The 17,625-nt window shown below is 38.5% G+C and overlaps 1 protein-coding gene across 1 annotated transcript in view; it reads left to right on the top strand.

Annotated features, from left to right (window-relative positions):
* WWTR1 (WW domain containing transcription regulator 1) overlaps nucleotides 1–17,625 on the top strand; it is a 48,537-nt gene that overhangs the window by 25,595 nt on the left and 5,317 nt on the right. Inside the window, exons 2-3 of the mRNA XM_053459642.1 lie at nucleotides 3,906–4,042; nucleotides 14,162–14,367. Of these exons, the coding sequence (XP_053315617.1) occupies nucleotides 3,906–4,042; nucleotides 14,162–14,367 (343 nt within the window). The remainder of the gene's footprint in view (nucleotides 1–3,905; nucleotides 4,043–14,161; nucleotides 14,368–17,625) is intronic.

Genomic DNA, 17,625 nt, shown 5'->3' with positions numbered 1-17,625 from the left:
TGTTAAGCTGTAAAGCCCTTGATTGCTATTGATAGCATACCAACATCTATGTATATATTAGGAGGCAAAGAATACTGGGAGTCATGGTCCAACGGTTTTATTATTATTTATTGTTTTGTATAGCGACATCATATTCCGCAGCGAAATATGACATAACCTGGTAGGAAATAACAACAATTTGAGTTACAGAAGCAAGAGGCAAGGAGGGTCCTGCTCAAGTGAGCTTACAATCTAGAAGGAGTTAGGGTTTATTATAAAAGTGACACCGTAAGGAAGTAGTATAAGTATTGTCTGAAGGAAGGTGAGGGACAAGGTAAGGTGAGTTAAATGGAGTTCTCCTCCAATCTTCCTTTATTCTTCATGTTCTGTAACAATGGTTAGGGGTGTTCTCTTTTTTTAGGGGGGGGGCAATGATAATAAATTATGATAATATGTATTTCTATAATATAAAAAATAAAGGTAATTATTGCAAAAAATAAGTTACACGCTCCTCTTGAATAATATACATTATAGTAAAGTAATATACCTTTATGAGTAATCTTTGTCATGCTTCGTTAAGTCTCTCTCTCCAACCCCTTAGAAGGGCTCATAGATCAGTGAGGTCCCCAAGGAGCTTCTTAATCTGATTATATGGTATTGCCGTATCTTTGGCTGGAAGTCTTTGACTACTGATTCATGTGAATTTTCATCTCTTTCCATAGTAGTGAACCAGCATGAGTTTACTTCAGTCAGCTGTCAGACTAGTAATTGAGGCTGTACTGAAGGTTCCTTTGTGACCTTGTTTGACTGCACACCTCCTCTTCTACCCCCACTGACCCTTATGTTGTCTACCTTAATATTCAGGAAGAGGTATTGTGCTGAGCTACTGGCAGCTAACTAACTTATTTAGTACAAAGGAACTGAGGATTTTGTTTATTCCTGCACCCGTCTGATTTTATATTGTGACTGCACTTCACCTCTATGTGTTTTTTTGTTATATTTCTCACTGCAAGAATAGCCTGTTTTTCACCATGTCCTAAGGTAGAGGCTGGGCAGAGTTTCTTTCTTTTGAAGACGTGAATGTGTATACACTCCAGTGCTTCATTTGGGTTTATCCCCGCACCTGCCGGCTAATCTCAGTAACCCCCTGCTGGGCTGGGTGTGTTTGCAGGTCTAGGAGACTTTATTACAAGCTGAGCAGGCTCATACATGTCCTCTTCTGTCCCTGGAATAGGAGTAGCTAAAAGGATAATAACATAACTGCTGCTCTAGGTACACCTCTTGGTAACTAATAAGGAAATACCACATATTTATTCTTTCCCATTACAGTTTTATTATGTACCTTGGATAACTGACAGTATCAGTTATTGGTAGCCAAAATTACTAGTGTTGACACTAAAGATCTTCTCAGTTGGGCTGCATTGTAAGGTCTGGATATACTTTCAGCTTTGCTAATCCGGCATAACACAAAAGTACTCATCAATCCAGTTTCCTATGTCTTCAGACCAGTACATAAACCAACGCTCTTCAAATTTAATGGACCTAAGCTCATGTTTCCAGCTCTGAGTATGCCTTTTTTGATCAGGGTTGTCCATGGTGGGATGGGACACATGTGACCTTCTGAGCACGTACAGCCTTGCAGGTAGCTCATCAGCTGTTATTAGACACTGATATGGTGGTGGTTGTGCAAGACTCATAAAAAATGAATATTAAGTAGCATACTGTGGTGTTTACCAGAGGCCCAGAGGCCCTGTCGTCGAAGAACCATGCTTGTTTTGAGTTAAAAGGATCTGGCACACAGCACCCTTATCCCCAATGAATATTTTAAACGGCACTGCAATGTATAGTTATTTGAAGAAATTTCCATGTACAGGAAGTTTGAAAATTTGGAATCATAGCGGCAACTGTTCTGATCCCTGTAATTAGTTCTAGAGATTTACAATATGACACATAACTTAGTCAACAGCCATGTAAACACATTTCCCAACTCTGCCAGAGGTGGGTGTCACTGTGGATCTGGCCACACAGCATGCTGTCAGTAAGTACAGTGTAATAAATGAGTCAAACTGCATCAGGTTAACCTTTTCCTTTTTTTTTTTTTTTTTAATATCCGTTCCTATAAATGACCTGAGGGTGGTCATGCTTTGAAGCGACTTAGTCATGAGATCCTCTCTCTCTTACAAAACTCCTATCTTGGCACCAGCAGTGTTATCTAGAATTGCAGTGTGTTTGCATAACAAAGGCTTTGACTTTTCTTGTCTCCATTCCTTTCCCTTTCCTGGGGCCCCATGCAAAGACAATAGGGATGTATCATCAGTCTCTAGTAACGGCGTTAACCCCTTGAATACCAGAGGGCTGTACACGTCGAATTCGATTTCATAGTGCTGGAACTTGTTTGGTTAAATTGCCCTTCCGTGGAACACCTGCCATGTTTTTTTTGAATGTGTATAAATTGTGTATTGAATGACACAGTTCGATTTACAGTAGTGTCTCACATTTCTCGCTGAGGTAACCGGGGCAAATTCTCTATTATACACTACATGCAGGCTCATGTCTACGGCACCCTATACTTTTTTTGGGGGGAGGGGGGCATTTACCTTTACTAGCAAGTATGAATAAAAAAGTTCCTCTGTATTCTCATTTACAAAAGACTGCTTGCGTTCTCTGGACTTCCATAGATTCACAGCAAATGCAACATTACAGATTTAAATCCTATGAAAATAAAGTAGCTTTGTTTTGATTGGGTCACCAAAATATCCAATATCATGCCAGTTTATGCAGACCGTGCATGATATAAAGGCTGTGTCGTTTGCCACCCTTTTCGCCTTATGTGATATGAAAGGGCATTGGTTTGTTACCCGTGAATGTCTCATTATAACTTGAAACAATTTAACAAAGTAATTTAAATGCCTTAATACTCAGCACTAGGCGACTAGGTCCGGGCCTAGGGTGGCAACTTCGCCACAAAGCAAGGGGCCATCATACCCCTCACCGGTGTGCTGCTGCTAAATGGGCTGGTCGTAAGCGAGATCGCTGAGCTCCACAACCAGCCCATTTCCACCAAGGAGTCAACATTGATTTAAAAGGTGCTTAGCCACGGAGTGACAGCGGCCGTGGAGGGGGGCAATTGGGAGTGCTGCCAATGGATAGGCCTAGTGTAGCTACCAGGGTAAATACGTTACTAGTTAGACACATATTAATTCTTAATCCGCTTCCTCCAACCATTAAATAAATCAAATATAATATGTTTGTTTAGCTATATGAATTGTTAGAAGGTATATATACGTAAATTGATGATGGTGTGGGCTGTCCATGATACCACTCCTGGCGTCCTTGGTGATGGTACCACCCTCATAAAGCAACCACAGTTTTACCTGGCTGCGCATTATCTGTAATTGTCTCGGTTGGTGTAGCCATAACATCGAAACTGTGAAAACATTTTGAAGGTTATGTTATTCTAGTAAATGATATTGTGACATCTTTAAGCAATTGTTTCAACGTGTGAAGTCAATTTTTCCATTTACACTCATCACAAAAAATACATTAATTAATGAACCAAAACTGTGTTGTTACAACTATTAAAATAATTCAACAGATTGTAAAACAAATTAAGTAACTAATTACATCTTGTCCATCATATACCTATTATGCTCCATCTTTTTTTGCACTCTCTTCTAATGAAATGCTTCTTAAAATATATCCCTGTATCATAAATACAAACTCCAGGTAATATGGTTTTATCAAACGTTATATTATTAATTTCAACTTAAACATTTGCTTTTGTTCAATTTTTTTGTAAATTGAGGTTTGACTCCGTTAGTAAATCCTACGTTTGTTGCTTTCATGAGCAGCATACACAATAGTCCATTCACAGAGGTGTGAGTTTATTTCCTAAAATGTTTAATTTCTCCCCTTCTTCCTTGCAGCCATATGGAAAAAATCACAACATGGCAGGATCCTCGGAAGACAATGCCTCAACCAGTGGCACATCTGAACCACCATTCAGTTTCTACATCTACACCAATGAGCCAAAGATCGTTGGCAATGTCCCAGCCCAACCTAGGTATGATGCCTGTGTGTTTTTTATGGGGAAAGTGTGTAGAAAAAGTTTTTAGGAACTGTCCTCTGGGTGCAAGATGGGCTTTTTTCATAACATCCATCACTGTTTATATGCCACGTGTATACCTTTCCTCTTTACATGCCTTTATAAATAATCAGTGTTGATGAACAGTACTCCTGTTTCTGGATTACAAACACTGTAGACTGGTAACAGGAATAGTTTTGTGTGTTTTCCCCACGTGAATTCTACATATGATCCAATTACTGGAAGTATTTGGGTAGTTGTAGAATATATTCCATATCAATATCAGTTAGGTTGACAGAATCTAGGAGCTAAGAAGTTGCTTTTAGAAACAGCAAAAATTACAGCATTCACCATAGCAACCAATGATATGTTTATAGTGATTGCTTCAAATGATTGTTCCCTAATGCCTTGATTAATAATAGTAATTATTTATTGAAAACATTGTAACTTACAACAGCAATAATAATAACGAAGACCATCATTTTTTGGACAACTGGCTATTAACAATTAAGATCTGTAGCTTCATTATTTGTTCCTATCTACTTGCGTTTCCAGCGTTTTACAATGTCACATGCTTAACCAAACACAAGTCTGGGTTTTCTCATTTGCTGTAAGCCTGATAAACACCAAGCCAACATCTTAGTAGAGTTTTCAAGAAAATAATGAAATACGCAGAGCAAGTTAAACTGTCTTGGCGACCACCCCAGAATCAACTTTGAACCATTTCTTCTCGAAAGAAATAGCAGTCTACACCTATGTCTATATCCTTCTCGTTTTCTTTCTAGTTCTGGAATTGTGTCTTTCTTTTGAAGGGCTGCCATCCCTTGGCTTGGAGCTTCATGCATCCTGGGTTTGATCCTAGGTCTGTACACTAAATCAGAAACATGTGTCTTTCTTGCTGAAGTACTTATTAAGCGCAAGAAATGCAGTGCTAGGTGCAGTCCGTTCTTTGGCTTACACTATTTTTCTGGCTTTGTTTAAATATACAAAGACCCTTATAAACATTTTATCAAAATCATCTAAATGTGGCTTAGTGTTACCACATCCTAACATGACTCTGGGTGAACGTTACCCTCTGGGGAGAGATCACTTAATCTTCAAATAGTTTATCCACAGCCTGCCAAGCGTACCCTCTCCCCCTTTTGTTTGCTTGTTTCTGATGCTACAGATTTACGTCTTGTCTTCATCTTCCAAACAGCGTCTGTTTATTTTAAAGCCCATCTGTTTGAAATGAAGTGTTGGTAATTCTGGAAAACGCTGGTGACTCAACGTGAGTGTGTAATGGGCTTAGCTAGTTTTGGTGCCTTCCAAACTGAGGGTAAAACACCAGATTAAATGAAGTTTCGTTTGAACTGAAATTGTTTAGTTCATATTAAAATGCCTGAGTGCTGGCTCATGAAAAGAGGAGCCTGTCATATAGATACAGTCACACATAAGACCAAATTAAACTAACAGCAAGCCGTTTGCTTGTTGAGATCCTTGCGTGTGATCTCTTTTCTTTCTTTTTTTTTAATCGGGCTTATGTATATTTCAGTGCTTTTGGAGAATGGTTTTGGCAACGTGGAAGTCTTCTACCCAGTTATATTTTTCCTTTGTAATGAAGAAATATACATTTTTTTGTGGACAGGCAAATGTGGTTTCTTGAATAGGATGTGGAAGAAACCACAGAAATTATCCATTTTTTGAGAGGGATTTAGAAGGCATTCTACATCCAGTTTTTAATATAATCCCATTTACACTTACATCTCGAAGCAATATCTGTACTGCCAAACTACATAAACTAAAAGAATTTCTGATTTTTACATTTTTTTACAGAGTGGCTAGACCTACATGTTCTATATTCCTAATCCGTTTTATAGTAATCTCTAGTTGCCAAAAAGTAACATATAGATGTAATTGACTTTGATGTATACATTAATATAAAGTGATCAAAAACCTATGCACCTAGGTATGATGAGAGACGGGCATTAAGTAAATTTATTTCATAGAATGACTAAATGGAAAAAGGGAAAATAAAAATGGATGTAGCTGTAAGCCCAAGAGAAAATGGAGGCTTTTATTGACGTGGACACCTCTTGTTGGGCCAACATACAGAAAAAGGTAAAGTTGTGTAAATCTTTGGGACCTCAGATAGCTCTCAGACTCACTTCAGACTTATACTGTATAAGGTACAAAAGTGTGGTGATTATATAGACATTGTGCTGGGCCAGAATGGGTGTACACAAATTGGGTTTGTAGGAGAACTTTCTGAACCCCTCAAAAATAATTTAAATAAACAAATTTAGATGATCTAAAAGACACCTGAATAAAATATGTGCCAGTAATAATTAAAACAATATACAAACCCAGTTTTTCCAATATGCTAAAGAAATTATTATTTATTATTCCCCAGAATATTTCGAGCAGGGTCCTGGGCATTATTTAATTGGGGACATAGTATCTCATGCCTTTTTTAAGGTGAGGTCTTGTCGTATAACCTAATTTTATGGTTAGTTGATGTTGATATTGTTAATTTAATATCTATTGCTCTCTATTTCATTGCATATATAATTATTAAGAAACAATGAGTCAGTCATTGCTACGTGACGATCACCGTGTAATTAATGTGTTAGAGACAATAACAGACACAAACACAAGAAATTGTCGCGGTTTAACAGGCTTCTCTGCACCATGCTTTCCTTGGAACACATCGGTCACTTTTCACTTATATTACATTGCGTGATTTAGTTCATTAAATGCAGTTTACAGAAATATAATGCACATGTATGGGAAGCCCACCGTGCGTGAATACCACTGGGAGCAGCAAGCATGACTTCCTGTATGGAGGTCATTCTGAGGAACCCTACCATTTTACAGCAAGACAGGAGGCTTCATACTTGCATTTAGGGCTGCAACAACTAATCGATAAAATCGATAATAATCGATAATGAAATTCGTTGGCAACGAATTTCATTATCGATTAGTTGAATCGATTATTATCGCTTATAAAATGAGGGTTTTTTCAGAGCAAACGCTCTGAAAAATCCCCCTCATTATATAATCCGTTTAGTCTGACTCACCGTCTCACAGCAGCAGCTCCTACTTACTCCCCCTCCCTGTAATCACTGTGACAACTGGCCCCGCCCCTTCCTTCTCCAGGCCAGAACCACATGGCTGTGACACTCATCTAACTGTAAGTATATGTGTGTGTGTGTATATATATATATATATATATATATATATATATATATATATATATATAATGTATGTAATATATATATATATATTTGGGCTACTGAAAGTTAGGGGAGGTGGGGGTTAATTTAGGGGCAGTTATGGTTAGTGGGGTGTTTAGGGTTAATTTAGGGGCAGTTATGGTTAATTGGGTGTTTAGGGTTAATTTAGGGGCAGTTATGTTAATAGGGTGTTTAGGGTTAATTTAGGAGCAGCTGTGGTTAATGGGGTGTTTGGGGTTAATTTGAGGCAGTTGTGGTTAATGGTGTGTTTAGGGTTAATTTAGGGGATGCTGTGGTTGATGGGGTCTTTAGGGTTAATTTAGGGGATGCTGTGGTTAAGGGGGTGTTAAGGGTTAATTTAGGGGCAGTTATGGTTAATGGGGAGTTTAGGGTTAATTTAGGGGAATCTAAATCCTGGGGGCAGTGAAGTGACATATCTGGGGGTAGAGAAGTGGCATGTCTGGGAGACAGGGTGGCATGTCTGGGGAGGATTGAGTGGGGTATCAGGGGATATAAGGCGTATCAGGCACAGTGGCAGATGTGGGAGGCAGCGTGGAGTGGCAGATGTGGGAGGCAGCGTGGCATATGTGGGAGGCATTGTGGAGTGGCAGATGTGGGAGGCAGCATGGCGTGGCATATGTGGGGAGGGCAGGGTGGCATGTCTGGGGAGGATGGAGTGGTGTTTCAGGGGGTATAAGGCGTATCAGGCACAGTGGCATGTGGGGGGTAGAGTGGAGTGGCAGATGTGGGAGGCAGCGTGGCGTGGTATATGTGGGAGGCAGCGTGGAGTGCTGTGGGAGGCAGCGTGGCATATGTGGGGGGGCAGCATGGCATGTCTGGGAGGCAGCGTAGCAAGCCTGGGCTCAAATGTGCATATATTGGGGGGCTGGTTGGGAAATAAAGACAAGAAATGCATTTTATCAAAGTTTTTTTATTCTGCTGTTTGTATTTAACATCATTTGTTTAGTAAATTATTTTAAATAAATGAAAAATTTACATTCATTTTTTTTATCCGATTAATCGATTAATCGAAAAAATAATCGGCCAACTAATCGATTATTAAAATAATCGTTAGTTGCAGCCCTACTTGCATTGACCTTCTTTACTGTAACTTCAGGCAGCAAAAGAACAGTTAACATACAGTAAAAGAAACAGCCAATCCAGGACCAGCAGCACATATAAAACCCAGCGCGCATCTCTCTCTTCCGCCTTCTTTGCTGCTAACTTCCAGATGAGCACCCTCTTTTTTGGCTTTACTCACTTTGTTTTTTCATGTTTTGCAAGGGACAATACCCTCTGTTCCCTCTTCTTTTTACCTCTTTTCTGGTTTTCCAATAAATCTACCTCTCTAACAAAAATTGCGGCCTACTACCCGCAAAATCCGAGAACTTTCCTACAGCTGCGGCTCTCACTCATTTGGGCGTTATCTACCTTGGGCCTAAACACCAGTTTGCGTGGTTAGGCCTCGGCCTTCCGGCACGGCCTGGGCCACACGTCTTCAGGTACTTCGTCTCCCCCTTTGGATTGTTTACTGTCTCTTTGCTGCTGGAGGTTACAGTAAAGAAGGTCATTGCAAATATGAAGCCTCCTGTCTTTAATAAAATGTAGGTTATTGCTGCACCTGGGCTAGTATAATCCCAAATACAAGGTAACAGCTATCTAATGCATTACGTTATTTGCTCCTCTTTGGTAACAGTGGGATAGTCAGTGCGTTTATGAACATTATCTCAGTTGCAATGGGCAACAGCCAAAGCCTTATGTTCCCATGTCTCAATGAGGGCATCTAATCGGTAGTGTTGCATCAGGTTGCAAGTAAGCATTTGTTATTGTGTGTTTGGTGAAGAGTGTTAGAGTGTGCGTTAGAGTTTGTGTGTTATTTATATCTTGAACGGCAAGAGTCAGGGGGGCCACTTGACTTTACTTTCCCCCCTCCCATAACAATACCCCTTCAGTTGACCAAATTTATTAGTAACTTGTACATGTGCACTTAGGTACTTGCAGATCTCCTAACCACCAGAAATGATTTTGACAGTTTGAAAAGTGAAGATCTTTTGTTTGGATATGTCGGTTCCAATTGGAGTTCATGTAATAACAGATTGTACCAATCACTGTGTGTTGCACCTGCTGCTTTTCTTTTACTTGGAACTAACTGGCCAGGAAGCCTCAAACAATAAGAGTTACAGTAATCAGGCCTGAAAGTTATAAACACGGGCCTCAGACTTTTCCATATCCTGCTGGAGGGTGTAGCTGTCCTATTGTTTGTAGAGGATATAATGAAAGACTGCTCCAGATAGTTGTGTGGAACACTTGATAAAGGTGGAAATTATTATATTTTGTAGTCTGAACTTTCACCCAATATTTCCCTATATATATGCCAATTTAGTTTAAGTGGCATTTTAAGATAAAAAGTTTTGCGATTTTTATAATTATTCACAAAAAGAAATGAATAAATTAGTGATCTATCCCAGATACTGCCACTACACCTACTAGTCCGCAACATGTCAAATGTATATGTGTCCTCGAGAAAGTAGCTGATGAGCTACTTGGAATGTTTTGCGGAAATACATGGACAATAAATCCAACACAGTTAAAACAGAAGAATCTTAAATCATAACCATGCTGCAAGGAATGGTATTCAGTTGTTTGTACTTTCTGTATTCTTTTAGTTTTAGATTATATTATTGGTGCAACTCCAGCTCTCAAGAGCAGCAAAGAGGCCTCAAAGTTTGAGGAACCCGACCTGAAAACGGACATCTCAATTAAAAATTATACCATGTACGTCAAACTATTTATTTTCAGGCAAAGATACATAGAATACGCGGTCTGCTTTTAGCCCTTGATTATTGGATTGGTGCAGCAGTTGTTTATAATAACCGTTACACAATTTAGTGTTGTAGGATGCGGAAGGGACCCATGGTAATATCATTGGATCACTAGCCTTAAAAGTAAATTCCAGTGCGTATGAAATAAGTATAGCAAGGACATGTTGTTCCCTGTTGAGCATGATTCGTTTTTTCACCTGTGTCAGTAGTTTAAGACATTTTACATCATGCTTACTGTGTTCCCTAATTACCCCTTTTTAGAGCCTGGGGTTTATAAATTAAGGTCATTAATCAAGCCATAACATAGTGTCCCTTTTTCCTTATCTTAGGTTATTAAAAATTAATAAAATATGTGTACCTGTTTGGAGATATGAGATAATTGTAATGGATACATTGTATAGCAATGCCTGTCTGCAGTTTCCTATAATGACCATGTTTTATATTGTGTTGTTAGTGTAGAGATGAAGCTTTCTCTTAAAAATACCCAAGACCATGTTCTTGGAATACTTCCTCCCCAGGATTTCCCCTTCTAAATGTAGCACAACACATGGTGGGGAGATATATTGGATGTATTCACGGATACACATGGCTGTGAATTTTAAAGCTTTGATTAAACAGATATTCTTTTCCCAGGGTTTGTTTTCCTGCCTCACTTATTTTTACCAGCACAATCACTTAAAGGGAAAATATGTGTATTCTTTTATCTTATAACTGGATATAACTGCATACTTGATACTAATATCATTTTAACTAACATATTTCTCACATTTTCCCATTGCTTCCATGTCTCCATTATCGGTAAGTAAGATTAATAATGTGATCACATGGTAACTATATATGTAAAAATATATTTGTATGTAACAATAACTTAAAGGGACATTAACAATGTAACCCCTAAATTAGTATAACTTAAATTATTACATAATTCACTTATAAAGTGTGTCCAGCTTCCCTTATGAACACCCTTCCAAGTATTTCTAACCCTTTTATTTCTTGTTGAGGAATATAATGGCTGCCTAGGATATCTAGATTCATGTTTTACAATCACTATGCAACGTAAACTATAAGAAGTATGGTGATTGCCTGCCATGGATTAATTGAGGGTGGGGGCAGTATCATTGGACTTTTTATTTTATTTTAATTAACCTCAACAATAAAGACTTTCGTGAATGCAAGGCCTTAAGTTATAATATTTAGGAGTCTATCTACAAAGTGTTGAACTGGGCAGATATACAAAATGATCACTGCCCAGTATTTATCAGACATCATTTAAGACCTGTTTGCCCTATACTGGAGTCTACACTCACTGGAATGCTTAGACATATTAGACCCCAGTGGGTTAATTCCAAAAATGTAGTCAGGATTGCTGAGTTGGGTTTGGCAAGCTTACTGGCGTTTCAGCTCCCGAGCCAGCTCCCCTGCGAAGTCTACAAGAACTATCCTTGCAAATATTGGGTGATGTTGAGGTTGTTCTAACTTGCAGCAGCGTTAGCCCAAGTTCCATTGAGTTAAGAAGAGTTTTCTAATAAACATGTTTTCTATAAATGAATATAACTGATGGTGATGGCTGGTGTTAGATATGTCAACAGTACTGCGTTTCTAAGAAAAATAGGGATGAAGAACACAAATCAACAGCACCCTGAAAACTGTATAAGAGTCTCTGTTGGTGGTTTTATACAGTCTTCGTACCAGGAATAGAACTTAGAAACTTTATATTTATGCTTTGTATACTGAGCATTTATGTAGAACTTATTATGTTTAGTTTAGTAGAACAATTATGTTTAGTGCTTGGTTATCAGTCTCCATGGCTTTGTGAAGCACAATTAAAATCCCCAGCCTGGCTCAGTCAAAGAAGAAGAGCACCCTCGAAACAAGGAATCGGATTAAGTGCCTTAGTTTTGGGCTGAGCACAAATGAATATTGACACTGTTTTCTAAAAAGCATTAAATTGTTTTCCCCTAACTTAATTGTGCTTCAGACTGCATATCTTCGCTAGATACAACTGCTCCTGGTTCTGAAGCAGCCACAAAAAAATGCATTGCATTGTTTCTTTTGTTTTTTATTATTCAGAAAATCCATTGTAGAGTTTTGTAAGAATGGTTGCCCAATTAAAAACATAATAAAGAAAAAAATGGAGTAAGAAGCAATTAGCCTCTCTCTGATATAACTATTATTTGTAAATCAGAAATGTTACTTAAATTGATAAACATTTCTGTGGGGATCTGGATGTAGAGTTACTTTCATGTGTTTTCCATCATGATCTGCTGCCTGACTCTTGACACTGAAAATTTCACAAACGTTAAGGTGAAGACAAACTAATTGTAGGATAGATAAATGTGTCTCTCTGCAGAATTACTGCAACTGCTGACACAAGCATAAAAAACATAGCGGAAAGTGGCCTGTCTAGGAACCAGATTACTTCATATCAATCCCTTTTTAAATTACTGTTTTACGGTAACAATGAAAACATTTTCTTCGAAGAAGTTAGTGTTTACATTTAAAAAAAAATTTAAGATGTGACTCAAGGTAAGACTTTGCAACATGACATGGATATATTGCATGGTCTGACATCACCACAAGTTGTCCCGTGGAACCTGTTCATATGCTGGGGAATCCTTTAGATACGATCAAAATATCCAAATTTATTTCTACAGCATAGCCGGTGTATCTGCTTGAGCAGCCAATTATACCAGTGTGACCTTCCTCAAGACAGACACATTTAAAAAATCAAAGGTGTAAGATAGGCATTAAGAGCCCAGAAGAAGCCATGTGTGATGTCCATTCTTGACAGGGGAGGGTGTTCTCAACAAGTGACCTGTTCTTTATATGATTTTGTGAAACTAAGGCATTTGCTGTGTGACAACCTATTATCATTGCTAAAGCTCAATAATTTCATCAAGCATTTCACTGGGCACATACAGGTGGAGAATGATGGCCATTGTGGGTCAAGAAAAGCTGGGAAAGCTAGCCCTTGGTAATGGATAGAGGTATCTCCATAATTTCATAGGACACAGTGGGCTGGCCCTAGCATATAGACAAACTAGATGGCTGTCTGTGACGCTGGCCTGATAAAGGATGCTACCATGAGGTTGTCTCTTGTGCTGACATTCAGTAGAATGTACCCAGGATGCTGTAAACCCTTGGGGCCAGCCACAAGGAAGCATCTCGCTTACCATTACTTCCATCACAAATGTTATAAAGGCTTATCTTTAAGTGTTACAACCACTGTATTTGAGTATCTCACAGTGTTTTGGTTAGCAATGGAGACACTGAAGACACTAAATGTGAAGCTATGCACTGTGTATTACTTTCAGTTTGAAAAAGAGACATGTACACCTTTAAGGCATGCTTGCTCCCATAGTCTGTTACTACTTAATGGGATCTTTTTTCAGCTTTCCAGGCTGTAGTTAAAATATGTGGACACTCCCGTAGATAAGGTTTCAAATACAAATTTAAAGCAGTGAGAAATATGTCTGGGCTTAGCAGAAGATCGGATTGTACTGATCTAGGGTGGATAGCCTGGGGCAGTTTCAAGCATAATGCATCCTTCTTGATTAAGAAAAAGTATCCCTACCACTGCTGTTTCTGTTAATTCACACATGGTAGGTGAGACTACACTCAGCTTCGAAGTGCTTGGCGTACACTACTGGAAAAATGTCTCCATTGGTTTCACTATAAGTACAGTAAATACAGTGTACTGGTCTTTTACTGTTCCTTTTCTGTGTCCATTCAATTCTTTGTGGGAATTAGTTATATGGAACTTGTCCGTATTGGCAACGTATAACTTTAAGTTTATTTGACGTAAGACCTTGATACATGTGTGTAATGACCCGCTGTGCTCCAAAGCTGTGCTTTAGATATTCATTTTATACCAAGCCACGTGTAATATGAGATTATTTTTAATAATTTTGTTTTCAGAGAGAAAAAGGCCCAGGTTTGATAAAAGTGACAGCTTCAATATATTATAATATGATGATGGATGATTGGATGATGAGATGTATATAATATGCAATTATAACCTTCATCACTAAGATGGTAACTCTGTCTATCTTCTCGTGTAGTGATGAATCACCAGCATCAACAACAGATGACTTCCAGCCAAGCAATACCCCAACAGACCCACCCCAGCCAGAATCATCAAACAGCACTAATCAACTTGCCCAATGCCCTCACCGCTCAGCAACAACAGCAGCAGAAACTCAGGCTGCAGAGAATCCAAATAGAGAGAGAACGGATCCGAATGCGTCAAGAGGAGCTGATGAGACAGGTAACTAAAGACAAAGTTTGGAGCTTTCACAAAGTTGGCAAATAAGAAATCTGTATTGTTGTAAAGTATTTGCCCAAGGGCATGACTGTAAAGCCATCACTGTACATCTATCTACCATGTATGTACCTGTTGCATCAGGCCGTGTTCAAAGCATTCTTACTCCAGCCATTGAAACATAGAAGTAGTGCTATAGGGAGGGTCATCCTGCCTTCTACTGTAGATCCAGTGACTTGCTTGCTTTGGGATAAAAGGTGTAGTTACACAATGGGCTTGCTCTGAAGAGCATCATACTTTTTTCTTTCTATCCACATCCAGCATATTATTTTAATGTGGGAATAGCTCAATATTGCTGTAAGCAATGCATGACACTGTGATGCCAGCCGCAGGTGTGGTGGATGCGATGTTTTTAACACCCATCATATTTTGTTGCATCCGTCTTCAAATAGCTTTCAAAATTAAGACACCAACCATTCTTTTAGTATTAAAATACCGAGGCTTATAGAGGACTGGTACAGTTAAGCAGTAGCTCTATCCAACTTTACTGGATTCCTAGTTATCTGTGCTTGTATGTAACTTTACAGGCATGCATTTTTTTGTTTTGTTTTTTAGTTGATGCTACTTCCATAGACACACTATTTCCAGTAATGTTCTTGTACATCAAACTTTCCAGGGACATAAACTAGAATCATAAGCCATTGTGAAGAAGCTCCATATAAGTGTAATTTTTAAAGGAATATCTTCATAGGCGTACATAGGCCCTTTATCATTCCCATCACTTCTGTGTTCCAATGGCACTTTGTGTTCCCTGATCCAAGTTTTAAAAGGGCTAATTGATCATTGGAAAACCCTTTTGGAATTATGTGAAATAGCTAGAAATTCCCATATTTTCCATGAAAACAGCTAAGTGACCCCAAACTATTGTATTGAAGAATAAAACCATTTAGACTCTTGCACATTACCATTTGCCTTTAGCTTGTTTGACTCCATGAAATCCTCTTGTTTATAAGGTAGTCAACCATGAATAAGTCTCTGACCTTCCACCAGTTGTGCAGTGCAAAAGGTTTCCTTGACTTCATTTAATATATTGTACTAATATAACTATTGTGGAACAGTTCGTGAAACCCTTGCCTGATTGTATATATATATACTTTGATTTTCTTTCCAAAGACTTATGAGTAGCAGCTCCTAGGCTACCTTGATGTTGTGACGTCTGCGATGGTGTGAAATCACGGGATTTTAAATATATATAAAGTAATCTCTTTCACAAGAATTAAAAGCAACTCCTACAGAGTCTTTACAGCATCCCTCGTGACTAAGTGGCACTTAGTAGCGAAACGCATTGTTGGGGTGTCCTCCTTTGTGATGCAGAGGCTCTGTCTGTTGTTACAATTGTCTTTGTAAACTTATTTAGTATATCCACAAATATCCAGTTTTGACTGTGTAATCATTCTGGTTTTTTTACATACAAACATCTGGAAGACTATTGGACTCTGGAAAATCCCCTCGTAATTATTTTATTGTAACAGCTATGCTGACTCCACGCTAATCCTTCACTTCTACCTTATTTTCTTTAATGCGACCTGTGTTAGGAAAATTGCCGAGTCAGTAGTTGCTGAGCGACTGGAATGAGGCCCTAGGGTTTGGGTGAAAGGGTGTGGAATTCCAATTCCAGATCTCCGCTCTCTCCTTTTAACCCGAATACACTCACTAGCTGGCTTTCCAATCACTCCAAACATGACAGCTGCTGTGCAGGGAAAAGACGCACCCAGCTGAGACAAAATACCAGTTTCAGGGAGTTTTCCCGTTGGGGCTTGTGTTTTTACTGGGTGAAACCAGTGGACTCCTCCTGAAACAATCAATTAAGTTAATTAAAGTGTGTTTTATGCTGTATATGCAAAGCAGCAGGGGAAGTCTATTTTTATCCCATATACATCTGTGCTGCTGAACTATTGTGTAAATGTGCTGGTCGGGAGACGCTGGCGTTCACAAGAACGCATGAAAAAGTACGGACTAGGTGCTATTCTGAATGGCCAGTGACATAAATACACCGTGAAGGACTAGAGGAACATAAATACTCATTAGGGCAAAAAAAAATTATGTGAATATATATATATATATATATATATAGTGTGTGTGTGTGTGTGTGTGTGTGTGTATATATATATATATGTATGTATATGTATTAATTAAAATGCAAGATTTAAGAACATTACAGATATGTTTGGAAGCCAAATCACAAAAGTTAGATGCCAAAATCGACATATGGTACACGGGGGGAAAAATATCCTTTATAATGCTAGAGCATTAGGGTCAAAATTAACTTGTATTTTGTGGTGATGAAAGTTCAGGAGGAGGTCTGGTTCCATCTGACTCTCAGCTGCTACAGCCTTAAATAGAAGGTTAAACAACTAGTTGGAACTTGTGAAGAAGTCCTTAGTGTTTTTATCTGATATTTATAATGCAATTGAATGACGCACAAAGATATTCTTTAGCCCTGTATTGTTATCATTGGTTTAAAGCATTAATACTAGATACGCTTGGCATGTGTGCCAGCAGTCCATCACTTTTTTGTTTAGCGATACTGATTAGTCGGTAATACTGATTTGGATTTCTTTGTAGCCCTTTTTCTAAAATTATTTTCTTTTTATCTTTACTCTGAAGCTTAATCTTCAGCTTCTAGACTGTTATTTGGATCAGTGATTGAACTCCTCGATCCGTTTCGTAATGTCACCCTCATTTTATTTTAGTTTGTGTTTAATCTCCGTAGGACCACACACACTATGTATATATAGCTCTGGACACATCATGGAGATACCTTTCATGTTATTTCCTTGAAGAATACCACCAGTACAGCATGCTGCTCTGTGCTTTCACCTGTTAGTATCAGCTGTAGCTCCTGACACTTGTCTTTCTTGGGCGCCACATCCGTTTGCTTTGAGTGTTGACCTAAAAACAGGTGACACCACTCACAATATAAAAACATTTTACAATTCAGGCGTTATAAAAGCTGACTTTAAAGCAGCTGAATATATCAACCCACACAGAGAACCTATTAATTCACATGGCCTCAAACTATTGTTCATGGAGCCATCACAGATTTGATCAACTATTGTTTGATTTGTATTGATGCACGTCTTACCAATCACAAACTACACGTCGATGGCTTTGGCAAAGTGGAATTATATTTGTAATTAGTAATATAAAGGGGCTGTGAAATGTGTGCTTTATTATTATTTTAAAACTATAATGCCAACATAT

This window comes from Spea bombifrons, chromosome 3 (genome assembly GCF_027358695.1).
Source record: "Spea bombifrons isolate aSpeBom1 chromosome 3, aSpeBom1.2.pri, whole genome shotgun sequence".
Classification (NCBI taxonomy): domain Eukaryota; kingdom Metazoa; phylum Chordata; class Amphibia; order Anura; family Pelobatidae; genus Spea; species Spea bombifrons.
This window is presented reverse-complemented; position numbering and strand designations above follow the sequence as displayed.